Here is a 23515-nt window from a genome sequence, read left to right on the forward strand (position 1 = left end):
TTGAAAAGTCATCAGTTGTCTGGCCTGGTTCGCTGGCCGGGATCCTGCTTGTGTCGTGTTTCCACTGCCTGCCTCTTGGCCCACCGGCACATCTCTTCTACACCGGTCCGCTTTGGACCGGGCAGATTTTCTGCCAGCTGGACGCGCCTATCCCATAAATCCACTCTGTAAAACGCTGTTCTAATTCTTCACCACAAATTTTCACCCCGAGATTCGCTGCCCTCTCTTCCACCGTTTGTCCTCCCTGACTTTCCTCCCCGTCTTCCACTTCTTTCTTTTTCCATTCCTCATAAAGCCGTAATCTCTTGCCCCCGAAAACCTTCCATGTAAATTCTTTCCTGGACGGCTAAATCCGAGCGAGCAGATGCAGCCTCCGCGCTGTCCTGTGTCCTGGGTGCCACTGGGTGCATTGGGCTGCGCGGCGCTGCCAGCTGGAACATTTGTGTCTCTAATCACTACATGCAATCCCATTACACAGTGAACCGCAGGATTTCGAAAACCCGCCGTCTCCCTGAGCCCTCCTGTGTCATCCTCCACTCGTTTGTGCACCCGTTCATCTGCATGTGTTACTGTTTAGGCATGTTTTAGCTGTGAGTGTGTGTGAGTTTGCCGACTGTAAACAAGTGGTATGCAAAGTATGTGCGTTGACTGCCCTTTTTTTTTATATATATAATTTATGATCCTTGTGAAACAGAGTCGACAGATCCACTGTTCTGTGTCTGAGGGAAAATTATGTTCGTTCGTGGACCTTGCTACAGTGAGCACAAAGGTGAACACAATCTATGATCTACTCTGAATTCAGTGAAAAGAACAATAATGTCCTGTATTAAGTTTAAGATTTCTTAGCTGTTCTTCGTTTTCCATCATCTGCAAAAACAAAAAGCTGACTCCTAAGGGAAGCTGAGCAGTATCAGAAGCCGTCAGTATCCATTTCCCTCATGCAAGTCTCTTCCTTCCCTAAGAAGATGACCCTTACAGCCTTGGCACGTCTCTTCCTCGTATGTTTCATAATGTGTTGTTGTGCATCCAGTGTGTAGCTCAGTGCTATCTATAATTAGCCGCTCTGTTCTAATGAGGTGTTTCTGAGGGCTCAACGCGAACCGCTGACCACCAGCTAGCGTAGCCTAGCCCACACAGCTAAAATTAAAGGGAGGTTCGATTCTTCAAGGCCGGGCTTAGCCGGAGCCAGCGCTCAGAGGCGGCGGCCCAACACGCTTTGGAGAGGAGTAAACATTCAAAACATGCAGGAGAGTGGAGTGAGTACATTTTTTTTTTTTTTTCTGGAGTTGTGGTGCACGTTGGGATTGTTTCCTGTTGCTGTTGTTAGACGCAAGAATCCAACATCAAAAACTGAGTGACCACGAGGAACGGCCTTACGTAACGAGTTCACACTGAAAAGGCTGGCTCCGTCCAGCACGATTTGAATCAGACTGAGAAGAGCGGCTCAACACTTCAATGAAAAGGTATTAGCGCCTAATAATGATGTGGTGTGGCAGGTGTTTGAAGAAAGATGAACAAAAATGAAATAGGCTTGGGCAGATCTGTTGAAAATGTGGTTTCATCTCGGCCGTATTGTTTTATTAGACCAGAGGCGTCAAACTCATTTCTGTTAGTTGATCTAAAGAGGGCCGGACCAGTAACATAACCAAACCAAACCAACAACCAGTTCTTTCCATTTGGTTTAGTGCAAACAATTAAATTAGATTTAATAAAGCTTAAAAACTGTCCTGTCCACTTCTCCTACTAAAACAGTGAACATGTTAATAATAGCATGTATTTTCATCAAACAAATTGCAGTCTTCTATGTAATCTTCACACTTTCCAGATTCGTGCTGTTGTCCACATTAGCCCCTCTGACGGGCCATTTTCTTATGTTTGACACCTGTTGTATTCGATCATTTCAGATTTCAGATTTTACTTCTTTAGTCATGTTTCTAATAGATTCAGCACTTTTAGTTTCATTGTAATTTGTGGTCGGGGGTGAGATACTTCTCCAAAACATGGACATGGGTCTTCTGAGGGTGGACTGTGGTGTCTGGAATCAGGATGTTGTTAGTGGGGGGCCTTTGGGTCCTGTGGGTTGATGGGAGGGTCCTCTGTGGATCATCCTACAGATACTTGATCCATTTGGGATAGAGGAGCTCTATTTTCTGTTCTTTTTTGTATTTTTACTTAATGACTTTAAGTCATGTCACTGTGTTCACAGGATTAAAACCTGAGCTGTCAGCTAAACATAGTGGAGTGGAAAGTAGAGAGTTGGCAGCATGCTAATATGAAGTCGCTTAAAAATGGAAATACTCAATTAAAATCCTCGGAACTGTACGAAACATCGGCGCATTCATTAATGCAGAGGCACACATTGCACATAGTGTGGTGCGCAAGTAGCTGCCTGTCTATTTATAAGAGTAACGGATCCCTGTGGGCTGGTCTAAATAGAGGGCTTGGAGGACCAGCAGAAGCTGGGCCCATGTGGGTTATTCTTCTCACCAAACAATTCCCCGCTTTCCTTGCTCCGCGGAGATGGAAAGCCACGTTGTCTGAGCTGGTCGTCGACGTCTGCGCTGTGCAATATGAAACGCTTTTTAGGGAAATGGATGCGAGTGTCGCGCTTGATGCTGTGTCCTCATCAGCCAGATGTCCTTTGCCTCCCTGCTTCCTATACCTCATCTTTCCTTCTCTGTTCTTTTTCCTCAACCCCTCTGACATTTAGACCTGAGTCTAAATGAGTGGGACACATTCCTGTTGTATATATATAGACAGAGCTAAAAGCCCACACAAACTCTCACATCTGACACGCTGATTACAGGTCAGTGCAGACTTGTCTGCGAACTGTGACCAGCAGCGCATCAGCAAAAATGACCGTGACGGACCGCAAATGCGGTCAGACAAATGCATGAGCAGCACTGTTGTGTAATTCAGCACCGAAGTCTCTAGAATATGAAACATGTTGTGGTGAGGCCAAGCCAGCGAGTGTTCTTATTCCGCCTAGTTCTGGCTCTTTTTTTTTCTTTTCTGCCAGCCTGCCCTTTGTCTTTACTGTCCATCTCAATATTGTGTACCGCCTTGATTTTTCACACCTTCTTTTTCAAAAGAGGTGCGAAATGTAGACCAGTGCATGTCGGTCACAGACCCTGAATGAATGCTCGCCATTCAGAGCCAGACGGCCTGACCTCAATTAGGAGCTAATTGTCATAGCTGCCCTCAAATGACAATGAGCTGACCGTCAGATGGTGTTTATGAATGAAAGCTAGTTATTTCTCGCTCCGCGGCTCCGTCTGTGAGCTAGTGTTTGGGCTGAAGTTGAAGCTGTGCCCGTGTTTCCGAGAGGCCAGTCAAGGGTGAGAGAGTTTCCCTCACCTTAGCGCTCCGCCGCTGCTGCGCATGAATCAACAGCGGCGGTGGCGGCGGCGGCGTGTGGAGGCCGTGTTTGTTTGCCTCCGCCTTGCGTGCATGTGTACAGTAGCGATGTGTGTCTGCGAGGGTGAGAGAGATATGTCAGACTCAGCGGGGTGCCTGTAGGGAGGTGTGGACAGAGGACAGGGTTTCAGTGTGCTGCCCCTTACCAAGACGTGATACACTGTGTAACCCTGCCTCAGCGCAGCTAGACAGGCAGATTTAGCACCCTCACTCCCTTCCAGATGCCTTCCCTCTGCCCCTGATGACAGAAGCAGAGAGTGGATACACTTGGCACTCGCCTGCTAATCTCAGGAAACCCACTTTATGAAGAAAATTATGTTCCTAATGGCCCATAATAGGTGTATATTTCTTCATTGCTTCTCCTTAGCACTTGTGGTTTTGGACTCTTTGCCAAAGAAGTGTTAGACAAAAAAAAAAAAAAAGAGGAGGACTTACCAAAATGTGTTCTGAAGCTTACTGAGCAAGCGTTGTGTCATAACAAGTGTCACAAGCTTAATGAATAACCTCTTTACCATTACCACTTAGAGATAATACGCTGTGGTTGTTTAACAAACTTTATCTTGAAGACCGCAATGATATCTACACTATTTAGTTTCCTCCTTTCCCTCCTTTACTTCCTTCCTGCATATATAATGGTTATATAATGTTTCCTACATTGTCCAACTATCTTTGACTACATATTAGCAGCCACTTGTCAGAGGGAGTTACGCAGAGTTCAGACGGGAGGCGGTAGCTGGGATTAAAACGTTTGTGTATATGAAGCAGTTGGCTGAACTTCAATTCATGTAGGAGGCCTAACAGAGTATGTAGGCTTTTGGCTTCAACACTGGTGTTGGCAAATGGATTATTGTACATTTTGTGTCCAATGTGTACACATACACTGATCAGCCACTGCATTAAAACCACTGACAGGAGATGTACAGTAAACATCTTTGACAATTTAGTGACAATACAGTGTTCTGCTAGGAAAGTTTTGGACCTGGCATTCATTCATGTGGATGTTACTTAGACGTGTACCACCCACCTGGACCGGACCAGGCGCCCCCACTTCACAGCAATGACACACAACAACGGTTAAGGAACAACTCAAAAAAAGTACGAAACACAGCCACACGAAGGTGTTGACCTGGCCTCCAAATTCACTAGATCCCAATAGTGGATGTTGGGCCGGAATTTCACCCACTGTCAAGTCATTTGAAATGTATTTGCATTACATATTCATGTAGTGTTGTTCCATTTCTCCTATGTTATGATTCTTTATTAATAGGTTTGGGTGTGAGTGTTATTGTTGGTCCAAGTAATCAGTGCAGAGAGTGGTTGACATTCAGATTGTCCTTGTAATTTATGATAAAGATAGACTCTCTTTGAAAAACTTTGATTGTTGCTGCAGTAACAGCTCGTTTCAAAGCTTTACTATGGGAAAAAAAAACTGCTTTGCTGTTCTTGGAAGTGTGAGTTGCCATCTGTTGTTTATTGCTCAGTTGTTGCTCTTTGCTTTTGCCCTGGCCGCTGTGGTCCAGTCGAGCGCCAAACGCCTGTCACTGCATTATCACCAAACTGCTCAGACGTTGTCACTCCATTTCACTTCATTCGAGTGAACACCATTTAGTGGCATATTAAAAAAAATATTGGTTTAGTCTGGACAGTGGAGATGTTTTTGATTATGCAAGCATGACACACGACATGTTTTATCCTCGTCTTCTGCGCTGTGGGATAATTCGACATAGCCAACATGTGCTCGGCACATGGCAAATGCACTTTATTTGGCACCTGATGAGGATAGGGGGAAAAAGTAACGGGTAGTGTGTGTCAGTGCCCTGCCTGAGCGCGCGCGTGTGTGTCTGCGTATTGAGTTTCAGGAGGTACTGCGATGATGTCATGGGGTACGAGGTGGTCTGCTGCAGACGCACATCCTGTGGCTTCGGGTGCTAGGCACTGTAAAATGTGTTTGCGATGTGTTTGCGCACTCGCGATCTCGCACACACGAACATCTCTCTGCGTCTTCGTCCTTGTTTTTTTTCGCGTGCACACTGTACATACAATCCAGCCACTGTGTTTGTTCTGTTTTTTACACGTAACACACACACACACAGATGCACACGCTTCCTGAAAGAACCGAGCCCAAAACAAGGGAGTGGCCGCGTCCTGATCCAGATGTGGTTTAACCTGGCACTGACCGGTGCTGCAGACCAAGATGGAGCCTGACAGCCGTTTCCGTCAAATGAGTATTTATGTAACAGATGATGCAGCGATGGAGGTCAGGGCTCTGCCACCATCCGCTGTGTAATTAGCGAGAGGTTTGGGGTTTTGTGGATTCTGGTTACACATGTTAAATCGTGCACAGAGACGCAAGTCGCATGCATATTAGGTACCGACACTCTGAGCGTCATGTGCGTGCGCGTACAGATACTTTAAATATTTCCCTGATTAAAGTTTGTTTGTAGTGATTGCAGGAACCACACTGGCAGCCAGGCTGCATCTGTTGTGGATGGAAAACAGTTAAAGGCACAGAGTCATGCCTTGGAAAGGTCTAATTCTTCCAAAGTTGCAATTAGGTAAGGAAAACGTTGCCAAAAAATATGATTATAATGATGATGTATTAGCTGAATTAAAGTAAGCCAATTACCTCATTATAATAATTGACTAACTATTGAGCATTTGTGGAAAACACACAGGCGCTTGGCCTCTTATGTGTTTTACTCAGCCCAGCTTCTGGCCTCATCGCTCGTGAGGAGTGGGTAGAAACATTTACTTTTTGGCCGTGGCGCATGATGGAACTGGTATATTTACAAACATGAGATTATCAGATTTCTTCGCCAATCAGCCACAACATTTTGTAACAACACAATGTTCTGCAAGGAAACGTTCGGACCTGGTATTTGTGTGTGTGTGTGTGTGTGTGTGTGTGTGTGTGTGTGTGTGTGTGTGTGTGTTTGCTTATGCCCCTTTTCCACCAGGGCTTTTTTGGAAACAGTGCCTGACTTAGCACAGGTTCAGCCTGACTCAGGCACACACACACACAAAAAAAAAAAACGTTGGAAGAACTCAAAAAACATGAATTCACTAGATCCCAAACAGATCAATTATCTGTAGGATGCACTTGGACATGCCTGATCCACAGAGGCCCCTCCCTTCAACCCATAGGACCCAAAGGTCCCCACACGAGATCTACACAATGTTAGGAAGGTGGTCATATGTTATGCCTGATCTGCGTATTTCTGATCTCTTCCTAATGCCTCAGCAAATCAGTGTATGTTATCTATTTAAAGTATAAAATTGAGATAAAATGTCCAAGCTGAATAATATATATACACGTCATTTGGGATTTCACCAACCTGAAGCATCAGAATACACGATTACAGGTGCAGATGTTAACACCAGAAGAATCCACAGCCTTGCCTGCGCTGGCCTTTCAACTGACTGACAGCCAGTGACAGCGGCTGACCTCCGTGTCTGGAATGGATCGTCTCCGTGCTGAAATCACACCTCTCCGCTTGAAACAGAACAGTGTAAAAGCCCCACAAAGGCCTGTTGTTGAGGTCCATGAGAAAAGTAGCATGCTTCAGTGGGCCACAGTCACACATTGTGCGGAGCGACATCCCCCCCCCCCCCCCCCCCCCCCCACACCTCTGGAAATATTTTATGACACGGTCTCAGTTTTGACAAGGCCATCCAGAAACCTATTACTAGAAGGTTTTCTTTCGACTGTAAGTCTTCCATTTCATCGTTTTGCTGTCCTGTCTTCCTGCCTCTTTTATCATCTCGCTTCCCGCAAACCTTTATTACCCCCCCCCCTTTCTCTTTCTCTTTCTCGCTCACTCTCTCTTACTTCTTCTCCCGCCTGTGTGAGACTTAGCACCACACAGGCCGTCTTTATGCAGTCTGTTTGTTCTGCAGGGCCGAGCTGCAGCTCCATCCCCGCCGCGCTCACTCCCGAGCAAGGTCTGCTGCGAAGACGGACCCTCGGTTTCAGTCCGTCTGCGCGAGGGCTTCGACGCGCACGCGGGCTGACACGTATACGTATTATACGGACGCGCGCCCTGTTACGATTAGGGTTTTTGTCAAAGCTTATAGCAGCGTACAAAGGAATGCATGTATCTCCTGCCGCAAGACAAGAGACAAGGACGATCTTTCTCACAGCTGGACAAGCCTCTGAGCCAACACTTCCTGTCAGGAAGCAATAAAATTCCATCATGCTCCGCAGCCAGAATACTCTATTATAATTACGGCCGTTAATTATCATTTTTTCTCATCAGTTAGTTCCAGATTTTAACGACATATGTCTCATGTGAACATTGAATATCTCTTTGCAGACAAAGAAGTATTACTCTCGGTCCGTTCATGTGTGCACCAACTGTGAAACATGTACCATACTCTATCTGTGTGTGCATTAATCTCGGCCTCCTGGTGAAACCTTTATGCTCCTCTCTCTGCTGAAGTTGTTGCAGACCGTCCAGCTGCCGCACAGCGCAATTCCCTTTTTATGTTGGCTTCCTCACAGGCTGATTAGATAACAATTTGTTCCTGGTTCACTCTTGCCGTCTGCAACTCTTCCTCTCTTCGCCCCTTTTCATTTCCTCAACGAGGAACCGTGGAGCGAAGCAGCTGCTTTTCCTGACTCCGTTTCTCGTGTCACATGACAAACGCTGAGGAATTCTGGTTCGCTGTATTTTCGTTTTTTTTTTTTTCTTTTCTGATCCCTCCCTTCATGTGGTGCTTTTTTTTTTCTTTTTCGTCTTCCCTCTTTTGCCTCCGTTCTGCCTTCTTTTCCGTGCGGGACTTTAACCACGCCCCAGACGGGCTCCTGCAGGCCGCGGGGGCCGTCTGTGATTCAGATAGCGCGCTGCAGACGTTCTCCATGTGTGCATGAATGTTTGTCTGCAAGCATTAGAATTAGATGAAGGAGAAAAACAAGCACGCGCTGTCAAGCCCAGCTTAGCATGAGCAGGAAATAGGGAAACTGTTTGCCTCTTTCTGTCCAAAGGTAATAAAATTCTCCTAGCAGCACCTGTAATAAGTCAGCTCCAAAGATGCTGCTAGGTGGATTTTATGTAGTAAGTCGTGCTTTAATACCTTTTCTGCTTCCCACTGGATTTGGGGGGAAAAACATGGACAAACTGTGATTCTTATCTAACTCTCCAAAAAGGCAAACAAGCAATGATGAATTATTACAGGGGTCTTCAAGGTTTTTTCAGGCCAAGGACCCCCAGACAGATGGAGAGATGAAGTAGGGGCCCCCTACCTACTATATGTGTTCTACATTAAACTCGGCCTATGCTGTTTATAAATATACACTATGATTTTCATTTTGTTATTCCGTATTAAGCTATTCTTTATCCGTTTCCTAAAATATGTTGGACTAATGTTAATGAAAATAAAAAAATACTATATATATATATATATATATATATATATAAAATGTTCAATCAACCAAAAATTTTGCGACCCCTGGTGAAGACCGTGAGTTATTACAATATGTACTTTAGCTGAGGGCTTGTTGATCTGTACAATCCAATCGTGATAGCTTCCAGATGGTTTATGTTTTTTTCACGTTGGTTACATGCACGTCCAAGCATGAAACCCAAAGCAAACTGATAGCTGACGCTCAGTGTGAAAACGCACACGGTATGAGAAATTCTGCACTTTTTTAACACTCAGCTATTTTTCAGAATTTGTGCGGAACATTTTAGTGCGAACCAAAGAATTCACCTGGCAATTTTTCACCCCATGGGTCATTCATTTATTTACAGCAGAAGTGGTAAAAAGAACCTTTTGTGACTAACGTCACGACATGCCAGCATAAACACAAATTAGATTTGGTTCACCAACACTCTAAAAATACTGTACTTTTGTGATGATTATGCAGCTAGGCATGAGTACGCACCCTGCCCTTTTTGTTTCCCCAGACTTATGTGCAGCCTGCCTCATTCGTGACTCAGTAGCATCACCAGTGAACTCTATGAGAGGGGTGTAGGATGCTTCTACAGCCGGCTGCTGTCTGTTTTCACTTGACATTGTTGTGATGAAAGGAGCGGTTACCAGTTAGATTGCAACAGAGGCAGGAGTGTTTGCCTTGTGATAGAGTTACTATTCTTATCCGCAAAGCCACATTTCAGCTCAGGTCTGGGTCCCTCATGGATCGTCACGATTATAATTATGAGAGAAGGCAGATGCGGAGAGAAAAACACAGCGACGGGCTCCAGAGCCGCAAACAAGCTGTTGCATGTTACTAAAAAATGTACTTTCTTTTCAAACACTGATTTAGCTCTGTCTAGACTCAGGGCCATGGGAGCTGCATTGCGAGCAAACAATTAAAGCACGGTGCTTTTCTGGCTTCAAGCCTTCTGTCCCGGCTGCCGTTCAATCAATGTGGTGGCAAATTAAAGTGAAAGCTTTGAAAAAAGAAAAAAAAAAAAAAGTGAAACAGGTATTTTAATTTGCACATGATTTAAATTCCACCAAATTCAGGTCACGAAAAGCAACAACATTCCAGTTTGCACAGGGAAAAGGCTAATGTGACGTGCATCACTTCTTTATAAAAAAAGACTTGTCCGAGGCAGGGTGACGGCCACAATAATGTGTATTTATGCAAGAGAGAGCACGTTTTTCATATCCCCGGTGTTTTTTTTTGTGTGTTGTTGTTGTTGTTTTTTACGCTGTGGGGCCCAGCCATTTGGATGCATGATGCATTTTTCATATCTGGCGTGACTTTCATGAGCTCTGAGCTGGTGTAAAGCAACAGAGTTCGAGTGGTTGCCCTGTGAATGCGCTGGTTGTCGTTGTTGTTGTACCTGCGTGCACCATTATTCTTAAGATATTGACAAATTGCATTTACTGTGGCAAATATACCTTCTTGCGCTGCATTTCAATCTAATACGTGTTGGTCATTCACCGTAATATTGTATTGTGTTTTGTTAGAACACAGAAATATGTGAAATATGTTCAGCTTTCGTCCATGTCTTCAGCTGTTTTTAAGTGTACCAAGTAATCTGTTTGTATGTGACGTTCCCCCCTTCCCCCTGTGGATATTGTTGCTTATCAATTTTTGTACAACCCAAGTCAGACTTAAAAGGTCCCCTCCATTTGACTTCTTTTGTAGGGGTGTGTGGGAAAAATCACTGGTCAGTCAAAATGTCCACCGGCAGGCTCTTAATCCATAAGGACAGGGTAGCGAGGCATCTGGTGTCGCGCCCACATGTCCACAAGGCGAGACAAGGTACGTACAATCTGCACAATGCACTCCGGTGCTCTCTGAAGGGGAAGTGACAGAATGAGCTGACAGAGCATGGAGTCTAGCAGAAATCCCTCAGAGTATCACATCCTGTAATTAGCACTATGATGCCTTTCACACAGTTGGAGCTACGCTGATGTGCTCACCCACAGGATACCGTATTGACGGAAGAAGGCCACTTCCTTAGTAGCTAGTGAGGGATTACTCTGACTACAACTTTGTCTGATTTGTCCATTTTTTTTTTTTTAACCTCATAGTTAATTGTTAATTCAGAGAATATCAAGCATTTAGGGTTAAGGTTAGGGTTTCACACGTGGTTTTGTGTGGAAATCAGTGCAGATAGAAAGGTGTATATGTAGCTGCTTCAAGAAGCCGGTTCACGTTGTTAACACATTGGTAACTAAATGAAATGTGTTTAAATGCAGAAACACAGCATAACATGCACACAGACAGCCGACTTCGCTTTAGGTTTTGAAATCTTCTCAAAGTCACAGACGTTGCTTCATCCCCAAAAAAGCTTTTAAACTCAGAAGTCCTACGACAGTATATCCTTGACAACGACTCCTCACTTCGCATGCCCGAATTGCCTCATTTGTTTTTCACACACTTTTCTTCTCCTCATTCAGTCTTGTTGCTTTTTCCCCTCTCCAGGTTTTGAGACATCAATTGACGTCTGGGGTCTTGAATATCAATTTACTTTTGAAGTAAAAAAAAAAATAAATAAATCTACTGATGATGGGTTCAGAAAGATGATATTTTTACCATAAATTTTAAATGCACTAGCGGCTAAGTTGATCAAGCTTTATCTAAAACAGGATACTAGACGTTCTGAACTTTAGAGCGGGGTTCCGGTATCTGTCATGGGTCGTCGCACGCCATCTTTGCAAATCGTTAAGCTTTTCCTTTTATTTTAGACTCTCTTGGCATTCAGCCGCCAGCGTTAGCGCTGCTTCACCAGGTCATCTGCCTACTGGCACGTCCTTGTCGTACGGTATACATGGTGGTAACCACTGGCGTCCGCAAATGACATGCTAACAGTCACCCTGAACGCTTGCACATCTGTATGCATGTGCGTACTTTCTTAAAATCCTCATATTTCGGTTCAGCAACCAAACGTTTAGCTGCGCATTAAGTCTATAAATTAAGACTTACCCTAACCCTAACCCTAGGCACCTGCAATAACATTGCAGTGGCACTGCCCTTATATTTATATCACAAAGCTCTCTGACCATTGTTGATGCTTGAGTGACTGAAGGATGATGTGGAGCAGGGCGTAGTGGGTGGAGACCCTGACCCTTAACGTAACTCCCTTCTGTAATTAGGGAGGTGGGTCCAGTTACGGGTCTTAATGGTGGGCCACTCCCACGTGGCAAATCAAAGGGTAGGGTAACCACATACGCACATTTGTCAGATAAACACACACAGAAAAACCTGTACTGTATGTAACTCACGCACCCTGACTGTGTTTGCTTCTGCTGTCTGTTATAACACAAATGTTTAGTGTGGACGGTTACCATAGACATGTGAGTTTTACACAGCTGGGTCAGGCAGGAGTTCTGTGGTTTTTCGCTACAATTCAGTCACGTGATCCTGCTGGCTGCCAGTCCCACTACTCTTTCTTGTCTCTATATGTTTTTGTTTAATTATAAAAATGTGCTGTATATTTCTATTAAAAAGAAAGTTAGGGTGGACTTGCTGCAACCACACGTCTTTAATACTCATATTTCCATCTTCGGTTTAGAGAAACGACAGCAGGATGTGGTTATGGATGAGAGAGTTTAGTCTTCACAGGAGGAAGAACCTGTAATCTGGTTTCACATACTTGTAGAAAATTCCATGGCAGCAACCCTGCAACCCCTCCATCTTTGAGTTGCGTCCCACAGCAAAGCAAAAAGGCCCCTTAACTCCAAGCCCCGGGCCTGTCCTTTTGGCCTTCTTCTCACCAGCCATTCCTGTGTGGTTTTCCGCTCCCACCTCGGGCCTATTCTGGGATGTGTGCTTTCCTAGGCTCTACTTAGCTAGGTTGCCTGTTTCACAACGCAAACGAAATGGTCAACACTTTAAATATATGTTTATGAAATTCTCGAACGTACTGTAGCATTCCTGGCGCAGGCCAACACCAAAGGGAAAATTCCAGAGACTGGAGGAATTGTTCTTGGTTGATTTGGTGAAAACATGGTGTGAAGCCTTGAAGAAGCCACATGTTACAATGTGCAGTTGTTTTGCTTTGCACTTTGTCAAGTTCTCATTCTTTTTTTTGTTTTGTTTTTAATATGCTGTGCATTATGGTCATTGGTCCTGGTTAAAAAATACAAGTGAAAGTTTCGGTCGCCATTTTTGAATGTGGAGGCGGAAGTAGAGCAGGGGTGTTCTCACTTTTTAGTTTGCAAGCTACTTTTTCAAAGTGATCTACCTACTTTTATATATGGGTAGCATATGGTTGCATATATATAATTGTGCACTGCATCTTTAGAAAAATAGCGCTGTCCCTTTAAGAAAGACAGTTTGGCAGTGTTGTTGAAGTTGTGCATTGCTGTGGATGTGTGCCACTGAACTGAGGGCATGTTGCAATAAAAAAAAAAAAAAAAAAATCTTGTGGTTTGTTTTGGACGTGCAATAGATAAATTAGATAACATCTAAAACAAATGTTTTCAATGGCAAGCCATCTACCTGCAGCTGAAGTAGAAAGTGAAGCAGGAAGTAGAAACAAAAATTAACCCGACTGTCAAAAAAGACACAACACCAAGTAGTGTTTGGGTGGTGTTTTTTTTTTTTTTTTACAGAGCAAGCCAGACTGACAAGTATAAATGGCTCACACTGGCGGAGGTTATGGCGTCAAGTCCAGCAGACGTAAAAACTGCACTTAAGTCTGAACTGAAGAAAACCAATCAACTCCTCTAATGAGGTGACTAATGTATGTGCATGCTCATTTGCTTTAACAAGGAAGGGGTGAGGGGGGGTCCTAAAGTTTTATTGAAAACTTCCTCTTATGTGAATGCATAGCTGTGTTTCAAGAGCAGATGCTTGTTGGTTGTTTGGTGTGGTGTGAGGTTTTAGAGTTTGCTGTTCTAAAACTTGCGGGGAATACAGTGCCCGCTCACCAGATCCCCATTACACTAATTGAAACCTGTTGCCATTGGGATCTATGCAGAAAATAACATATCTGGCAATAATAGGGTTCAAAGAGTTTCCCATTTTATTTGACATGTAAATTACATTTCACAATAGCTCAGCGTGCAGATCTGTACTAAGCATTTTTTTGATGTATTACTCGGCCGCTGTTGTTCCGGAAAGTCGTAAAACACGTGATCATTTTTGGAGACCTCTTGGAGAAGAAAGGAAATCTGTTGTGGGAGAGGAAGCAGCATTCTCTTACAAAACTATGTCATCTCCACGTGGCATTAAGTGCATATGTTGCTCCATACAAAAAGAAGTTTAGTTGACTTTTAGTTGAAAGTGCGACTTGGAAATAGCGTTACAGCTGCTCTTAAGGGGAGGCAGGTCGGTTGATCTTGTGACACAATAATCCAATTAACCATTTAGCTACATGCCAATGAGTACCCACACGCCAGTTAGTTTCTCTGTCAGTCACGGGCTGAAACACACACGTACACATACGCACAACATCAAATGATAAACACGAGGATATGTTCAAAGGCGACATTGACTTTAATGCAGTTTGTGAACCCTCTTCTTAAGTGAGCCCTTTCGCCCTGGCCAGCCTAAGAGTTTCTGTACTTGACCCGTGTATCATCAGGAATTAATGTTCAGATAGATCAATGCTGGCTCGCCACAGTCTGCCCGAACAGCTTCTTCTTCTCTTAAAGGATTCCTATTTCTTCACTTTGACCAGGTTGATCAAAACTCCCCATTAGGTGCGTCGGTGGGTCGTGAGCCAGTGAGCCGAGAGATGCAGAGCATTGTTCGCAGTTGGTTTGCATTCCTTTCTGTCGCTTTTTTGAAGTTAATTGAGGACAGCAGGTCCGATTTGGAATTCAAATATTTCTTAGTCCAGCAGTTAGACTCCTCCTCATTAACATCTAGCGTCGGATCAGGGGACAAGGGGTCAGTGAGTACAGTACACTGTACAGTGGCTCCTTAAGTCCATTTTCATTTCTCTGTGGGTGGTGGGGGTGGAGGGCAGCTGTCAGCTTTTATGAGCCCCATGCCCTGGAAAAAAATTAGTTCCAATCCTCGATCCAAAACACTAATGAGAAGCATACACCGGCGGCAGGGAGGGCCAGAGGTTGTTGTCTGTGATGGATGACAGAGGAAGGAACAGAGACATCTGCCTCTCTGCATCCTCGCTCTGCAATGACCTGAATTGCCTCAGAAGGGAACTGCAAACACGTACCTCCCTCAGAATAATTTAATAAAACTGTCCAAAGTCACAACAGAGAGACAAAAATTAGAGATTAAAAGACCCGAGGATACAGCAGCTGTGTCAGTATTTATACATCTAGTGCCTAATAAATCAACACACATGCAAGTTCTATATACTAACTGTAGTGTGCGTGCATGTGTTAAGGAGATATTTTAACAAGCCTGAACCAAGACAGATCCGATGTCAATATAATACTCATCTGTGGAAATTGAATGCTATCTAAAGTGTAAACTGCCAAAGACTCGCTGCACAAACATGCCATTGCATCTGTAAGTCGATGCCAAGAAGGACAGTTCTAGAAATACTGTAAATATGTGTGCTCATGCATCATTTCTTTTTTTTTCTGGATGGAGAACGAATCGTTGTTTTCTTGTGTAAATCTTTATCCTTTATTCGCTGCCCCACCCACCCGCAAACGCACACTCCAATTTGTTGTTTTTTTTCCCCTTTAGAACCTGAATGTCAGAAAGGACACTGATGAGTCACTGTGTGAACAAAAAAGGCAGCCGAAGAAAAGGCCGCTGTCTAAAGCCCTGGGCCTGATTTGGAGAGTGGACTCCAAGGCGGGTGCAGGGGGCAACCTTTCAATGAGCTCCACTGTTCACGGGTGAAACAGATTCATAGTGTTCCGTATACTGTACAAATACAACTCTCTTTGCACTTAATGCAGAAGAGCTTTATTCTCTGTGTGACTGGGGCGGAGGATGGAGGGCGAAGGGGCAGCTGCTTTTCTGTGGAAGCATAAGAGTGGGCTGTGATGAAACAAGTTGAAACCGTGTCAGCGCAAGAATCTTGTATCTCTAGCTGTGTTTCCACACAAAGTCTCTGGACCTTATAGTTACTGAATGGTTTTTCCAAGGAACTAAAAGGATCCTTTAGACTGTGTGTTGTTAGTGTTTCCACCACGTTCTAAAGGCCGTTTGCATATTGACGTACAAAAAAGTGACAGCTGTTTCTGCATGTAATTTTTGCAGAAATCCATCCCACTCCGTGCCAGTAGGTGGCAGTAATTTAGAATATTCTACTTTACTCTAACAGCGTAGCCCTATAAACTGATGGACAGCCTCACAACAACAATAACTAGCTGCGAGACATGGCTTTTTGCGTAGAAAAAATGATTCCTGTGGAACTTTATTTAGATACGTACCTCCATGCATTCCTGGTCGCTGTGGAAAGTTGCGCCTAAAACTTAGTTATATATTTGATAGAACTGCATTCAAGTTGGTGATAAAAATTTAATTCACCAAAATAGGTATGAATTGGGGGCATTGATCCTTGGACTCATAAACATCTAATTTTTTCCTTTTTTTTTTTTTTCAAAATCCCTAAACGGCAAATTACTAAGACACGGTATCAAGAAGAAGTAAGATCAAACATTCACAATGCAACCCCCCTGGCCTAAAAGATATCCACAGACTAAACCTGAACTCCAATCAATGAAAGAATATTAGATGTGCAGGCTAGAGCTACTTTGATTTATTTTATTTAAAAAAAAAAAAAAAAAAGACTGCTGATGCGGACCTTTTTTGCAACAAGACAACATGTGATCAGGGAATGCTGATCGGCATGGGAGTTGCCAATTAATAGAAATGATTTAGTGCAGCCGAAGCTCAATAGGTGGCGCAGATAGATGGTAATAATAAGTCTAGGACAGAATGAATGCAATGGCAGAACCCAGAACTTTATGAAAGATATGTGGTATGAAATCAGAGATCGCATGGTTAAGCTGAAGCTAAGAATGCTAAGAAAATCCTCTTCTGTGTCTCTTTATCCTGTTACTTGATTGACTATTGTCACTGTACTTTGTGTGCTTTATGAAATTGGTTGACAGTGGCAACAGGATTAGTCTTCATGCTTAGATGTCCTTAAACTTAGACTCTAGATCGGGGACTTCAAAGTTTTTCAGGCCAAGGACCCCCAAACTGATGGAGAGATGAAGCAGGGACCCCCTACCTACGATATGTGTTCTATATTTAACTCGGCCTACTGCTTATAATATACATTATTAGCAGCTATTCAGATAATACACAGGTGCAACCGCTATAAACATAAACATACCTATATGTACCTTTCACTGTTAGCTTCTCCTCTGCTAATATTGTTGCGTGCCTCTGGGATTTCACCTGGAGACTGACTAGGCTGGCGGCCAACTGCAGGAAACCTGAAAGAGTCTATTTGTAATATGCAGCCTCATGATTGGCTCAGCAGCGACACTGTGTACAGGAGGCTTAGATTGACAGGTCTCGTCTAGTGCGACGCCCTGTGTGAAATGGTGAGCTGTTGAGGCAGCTCCTGTATCGCTGAATGAGTGTTGACTGAAAGATAACGTCTTCTGCCTCCATTTATCTCTTTACTAAAATATGTGTGTTCATTTAAAGAAATTTAAATTTGTGGGGAAAAGTTTAAAAAAATATATAAAAAATGTCTAATCAACCAAACATATTGTGACCCCCTGCAGTAACTCCACGGACCCCCTAGGGGTTGTGGACCCCCTATTAAGGACCTATGCTCTAGATGAACGTTCCACTTTCTTGACACCCCATGAGTTGCCTGATTTGTTTCCCTTAAAACAGTAAATTTTGTTCATTGGGATTGGATTTTATATTACACTGTCAGAGGACGTTGGTTTTTGAAGCTGGTAAAGGTGACCCCATTCTGGCAACCTGATATTTTTCATTAATTGCATCACGTGTTCTTGCCTTTGCAGGTGAATCCACATATCTGGATGACCACGGCCCCCCTGCTCCAAGAGTAAGAGTTTCTCTTCTCTTCTTCTTTTTTTTTCTTCTTTTTTTTTGTCCCTTAACTTTTCCTGACCTCACTGTCCCTAATGTGTTTCCCCGGCGATCCACTTAAGCCCAGTCAGGATAAGGGTCAGTTCTGTGTGAATGAGCTGCGTGCAAACTTGCTCTAAATACCAGCTAGACCAGGCTTCAGCGCTACAGTAAAGCTTTGAACGCGCTCCCTCTCTTACACAGGGGCCTTGTATTCATCCAGCTGCATGTCTGCCGGACTATCTCTCCTCTGTGCTCCCGATTTCTCTTCCTGCCAACTGCTTTCTTCCTGCGTCTGCCCCCTTGTTCATTATCTGCTTCTTCAGTCAATCACCTCATTTTCACCTCACCCCCTGTCTGTTCAACCCCTCTCAGCTCCTTTTTACGTATGATTCAACTGAAGGGGTTATTGGAGTTTTTTTTTTTATTACGTAGCACTTAGCACATTGCTGACATGAGTTTTTATTGGGTTTGGTCATGAGGTTTGTTTGTGTGCTCATTTGAGTGTCTGTTTGGTTTAAGTTAAGTTCACATCTGGGCTTTGTTTGTGAGTTATGTGTTTAAAACCTGTTCTAGCCACTCAGACAAACTGGTTGTCTCACAACGTGTTACTTCAACCAGATAAACTGTGGCTGACTGGAACAGTGTGGCTAAGTCGTTGTGAATTAATGTATACCATTATCTGAAACAGGCCTTTATTTTACACTTATGCTATTTAGTCTATAAACTACATACTGCAGGTCTGACGCCAAGCCTTCAATATTAAATGACATACTGCAGGAAAAACGAAATGGAAATCAAGGCTAATAAATCATGAATCATTTGCACTGCTCCCAGTGGAAGTGAAAAGTTGGGAGTGTAACAGGCTAACCATGTCCCAAGACATTGGATTCTGAATATTTACATTATTATACAAACACAGAAGCTCTGGAACTCATTTTGACACAGAAATGCGTGGCTTTAATGGAGCAGGAATTCTCCAAGACTCACAGGGGACTGATAAAGATGGAGCTGTTTCTTCACCCTTCGTATACAATGAACTCTGTGTTTTATTAATTAACACTTTGCACTATATGTTAAGAGTGGCGATTGCCAAACAGTGTTGAGGACTGTGAGCAACATCATTTTTAGTCAAGGAAAACAATGACATGGCGACTTTCTAGTATCACAGCAAAAAGGTTAAAGCATAAACTACTATTTTATTTATATTTCCCCCAGGTTCTTTCTCATCAGGCTACATGAGTTTATGACTCACACTGGGACTGTACACAGCGGAGCTTTAGAAACCATGGAGAGCTGAAAAAGTTAAAAATGATTCATTCTGTGTTTTTAGAGACAGTGCACTATTGATTCTCGTTAAACATTTAAAGCGAACGTTATTCTAAAAATAAGGCCAGCAGGGTTAGTGTTTTTCAAAGTAAAGATACAAGCACCAGGTAGGGAATGTGAATTGATGTGACAAATACTCATTATTGTGGAAACTGTGACATTATTAGGTATTATTATCAGTCATTTACCAGATTATTATTGATAAAACTGTGAAATAACACTGGTGACTGGTAAGTTTGTGGCCAAAGGTAGTAAACACAAGCTCTTGGAGTGAGTATGCAGAAAGTCCATATCTTTTGTGGTATTTTTGCACCATCTGAGAAAATGGAAAACAACCTGTGGACATATTTGAGGATGAAGCGCCAACGTTAGGAGAGGGTGTCCCTTTTTACAGCGTGGTAGAGCTGTCTTGTAAATGAGAATGTTAGGTTTTCTTAAATTTAATCCCTTTACCTTCTTGAGAAAATGTGCCCGTCACTTCATAGTTGGACGTTTGTTGCTTTAATTGTTCTTGTATGGTTTTCGTTGAAGATCTCAAATTCCATGTTGCCCCTGCACCCACAACCTCTGAAACCAGAGCTTGATAACTGATATCAACCAAACGCTTATCTCTTAAGTCCCAGAAATAACTGTGCTCCTTCTGAGGTTTGAAATCGAACTTGAAATCGAAATCTCCCGCTCCTTCTCTGCTTCTTGAAATTGTGCGATATACAGCCTCAGTGGCAGTAGCTTCGTGGGCTTCGTTGGCTACCTACCAGATGCACAGCCTGATACCGATTATACATTGGCCGCTCACATTCATGGTTCCATATCGGCCGTCATCTCCTCTCGCAGACAGACGATGCTAATGCCATGTCAGTGGCAAGCGGTACATCAGCCATATCTCTCATTATCTTTTCTGTTGACGTCCTGCCGCAGTTGCGATTGATCGTCAATTTCAGCGGCGGCCTGTATCACAGCGGGAGCATGCAGAAGGCGGTGGCGCTGCTAGATGCAGGGAAAGATTAGAAATCGAGTTGAGAGCTCAATGTAAATGAGTATGTATGGAAAAACCACACAGCGCTCAGAATAGAGTTATGAGTTTCTATATTCGTGGAAGCATGACAAGAATGTGCTTTCTACATTTTTGCACGAGTAAAATGTACATCACGTCTCTCCCCTAATTGCAGTTTATAGGCACTATGACATTTTCTATGTAAAGCTGTACATCCACTGAAGTTCTTAAGCCAAAAGATATATTTATAGAAGAACACTGAAATGTTAAAATCAGTTTTTTATTTTTTTATTTTTATCTTTACTAAAAGAAAAAAGCGGAAATTTACTTGCAGAGGTTTGAGTGGTGAGGCTTTGTGATGCAGCACAATATTTTCCATGTGTAATGAAACTGAAAGACGATCAGGATTATGCTAATGTTCAAACTAATGTCCACAAAAGCATGGCGTTGTCAGCTGATATTGTATTTCAGCTTCTGTTCGTTAAAAAAAAATGATTTGATTTAATTTTACTGAGGATGTTTAATCAGGTTCCAGATTTCTCTCAGCTACTGAAAATCTATTTATCTTAATTCACATAAGTGTACTGGGGTGGAAACTCGGCTGTCACAGCTGCTTAGAGCAGCGAGGCACCCCTACTCCCACTCAGGGTGGGAGTGGATATGAATGGATCTCTCATTAGTAACAGGAAATGCTGAGAATCTCTGCCCTGACTGAACCCCTTAGCATGCTGGGTGGGATGAGCAGTTGACAGTGCAGAGCAATGAACCTTTTTCTAAAAACCTGAGGAGCCATATTTCCCAAGAAGAGTGCAGGTTTGCAGTGTGGAGTTTCCAGGAACTCCTGAAGGAAGATGGATGCGGTTTGCGGTAGCTTTGATACGTGGTAAACCGAGACGTGTCCTCGGAGTCGCTGCTAGATGATTGAAGGTTTCTCAGCAGAGACGAGTGATCAGGCGTTGAGAAAAGCACGCTAATTTATGAGGGCTCCTAGAACCAGTGTCAGTGTCATCTGAAAATGTCTCACACCACGGTGCCTTTGGGGTTTTTGGTGTGAATGTGTGGCCGCACAAAAGGAGGGATAATGGAAGAGAGAGCCTGAGAGGGAGAGAAGGTCCTCAAAAGCTGATAATACCTCAACAGAGTCAGAGTTTTTCTGCAACAGTCTGGCTCACGGAAGACTGGGTGAACTGCCAGAGTCAAGTCAAGAATCAGTTTTAGCCTAGCTATCAGTAACTGCCACTGCCACTCCCCAAATACATAGTCCAATTAGCATTAAGCTAAGGGGGAGAGTTCAGAGGGTTGCAGTAAACAACATGTCCCTGGCAGTAGAGCGAGCAAGTGAGTGGCTGTGGCTAAGGAGGAAACACGTTAGCTGGGGAGCATGCTAAAGGTAAGGCTAGCTGAGTGGTTTTAGTAGGTAGTAGTAGGGCTAAACTAATCTCTCAGTTGAAAGTCACACGGTTGTGTGGTGGCTGCATGGAGGGGGTGACTCCAGGACTCTGGAAGTCACCGTTAAGTCTTCTTGAGGTGTCGTGGGCTTAATTTAACACACATCACATCTGGACTGGGCTTCTAAATGTGCCTTGGATCTTGGCACACGGGATTGTAACATCTTATCCTGTGTAGTAATGAATGCCATGGAGGACGAGTGTGAGTGATTTCAATATGACTGCTAATCCACCAGATGTTTTGAAGTAGAAACAGTTTTTGTAGCTGAATGGGTTCCAGAGGACTCACACAAATGCTTGGGAATGTCTAAATACACTCACCATGCTTGTCATGACTTTACGTCCAAAGTTAGTGATTGGATGAAGTGCAACCATCTTCTGGTTGTTGCCTCACAGCAACAACCAATTGTCCAATGCAGTGTGCCTGCTGATAACTTACCCATTGAATGACCCCCATTGGCCATTACTACAGCAATTGACTGAACAATTGAACCCTCTGTGAGCGATTTGTCAAGATCCTCCACTGGTCTGATTACAAGCCTCAAACACAGGATGAAAAAAACAGCCCTTCTACCTAGTACTTTCTTATAGCATGGATCCACTATTGACAGAATTCTTTACTGGCAGACAGTGTGGACATTTCTCACAGCATGGATCAGAAACCTGAGCTCCACAGAGAGGGAACAACAATAGCACAAACTGAAATGTTGGCCTTTCAGTGCAGTTAATGCCAGCGGGAGATTTGGACTTTTGTTGTCGTCTCTGGTTTTATTCCTGTGTTATTAATCAGCAGGTTGTTAGGAGTCTGACGCGGCCATTTGTCATGATATCAGCAGGAGATTGTGTCCTGCATAACACTGCATGTGTTTCATCCACCTCCTTATTGGCATGAGCTGACAAGTCTGTAGTTACTTGGCAAACACTGAGGTATTCTGGCCTGCTGTCCAAGAGTCATCTCTTCTCTGCCCAAACTCTCAAAAGCTAGGGAAATTTTTGCGAAATAGCTTCTACTGAGCATTGATTGTGTTAATTTTCGTGACTAAAAAATTATGTCACTCTGTTACAATGTTACACAGTTGTGTTAAAAGAACAGTATGTATAAGATAACCTCCAGTAAATGACACAAGCTGAAGCATGTCTGTCAAAACCCTGTGTAAACTACATGTAGTGAAGTGTATTTCTTGTTCTTTATCTGGAACGAATGAACCCGCATATGTGGTTGAGTCTCTAATAAACTCCAGGAAAAGTCTCTTAAGAGGATATGGCACCAATACAGTGATGACCTGTCATCTGGTCATCCATGTCTTTCCTCCTCTCTCCATGACTGTCGCAGTATCCATCCTGTTGTTACCTTCTCTGTCTTTCCGCTGGGCTCTGGCAAGCATTCAGAGGGGCCCTCGTTGTTTTTACTAAGTCTGCGCTTGGGTGGGACTGCCACTTTCAGCGGAGACAGGACAAAATCACCCTGTGTGTGTGTGGCCATACTGAGCTGTGAGGTGTGGAAACAGCTGTCCTTAAGGGCCAGAGCTGAAGAGCTGATATTAATTAAAGATGAGAAATCATTTATTGTCTGGAGTAAGTAGCAACTTGCATTTAATGAACCAGCAGCAGTCAATCTGCCAGGAAAACGTGTGTCTATAACCAGCCAATCACTAAGCTAGTCGTCTGAGTCGAAGAACTAATTGACAGCGTGAGTATAACATGTTTCTGTTTTTCAAAAATCAAGGAAAAGCCTCTGGGAGAAACACATCATGATTACAGGCAGAATTCCAACAAGAAGCCTTTTTCCTTTATCTGATTCGCAGGAAAGCTTCACTTGAAATAACGAGGGAGTGACAACAGTTATGATAGCAACTTGCTGTTGCTTGTTGCCAATTTCAGATGTCTTTCAAAACAACTTTTTGACCTCTCTCTCATTCTTTCCTTATTTCCTCTAAC

The 23515-nt window shown here is 43.5% G+C and overlaps 1 protein-coding gene across 2 annotated transcripts in view; it reads left to right on the top strand.

Moving 5' to 3' along the window:
• The window catches only part of usta (uronyl 2-sulfotransferase a), a 52761-nt gene that overhangs the window by 12792 nt on the left and 16454 nt on the right, over nucleotides 1–23515 (top strand). The window contains exons 2-3 of one of the 2 annotated variants that reach the window (XM_047573844.1): nucleotides 10517–10633; nucleotides 17740–17783. In XM_047573844.1, coding sequence (XP_047429800.1) covers nucleotides 10517–10633; nucleotides 17740–17783 — 161 coding nt within the window. The remainder of the gene's footprint in view (nucleotides 1–10516; nucleotides 10634–17739; nucleotides 17784–23515) is intronic. The other variant, XM_047573845.1, reaches the window with a different exon arrangement.

The sequence above is a fragment of the Mugil cephalus genome, chromosome 21 (genome assembly GCF_022458985.1).
Source record: "Mugil cephalus isolate CIBA_MC_2020 chromosome 21, CIBA_Mcephalus_1.1, whole genome shotgun sequence".
NCBI lineage: Eukaryota > Metazoa > Chordata > Actinopteri > Mugiliformes > Mugilidae > Mugil > Mugil cephalus.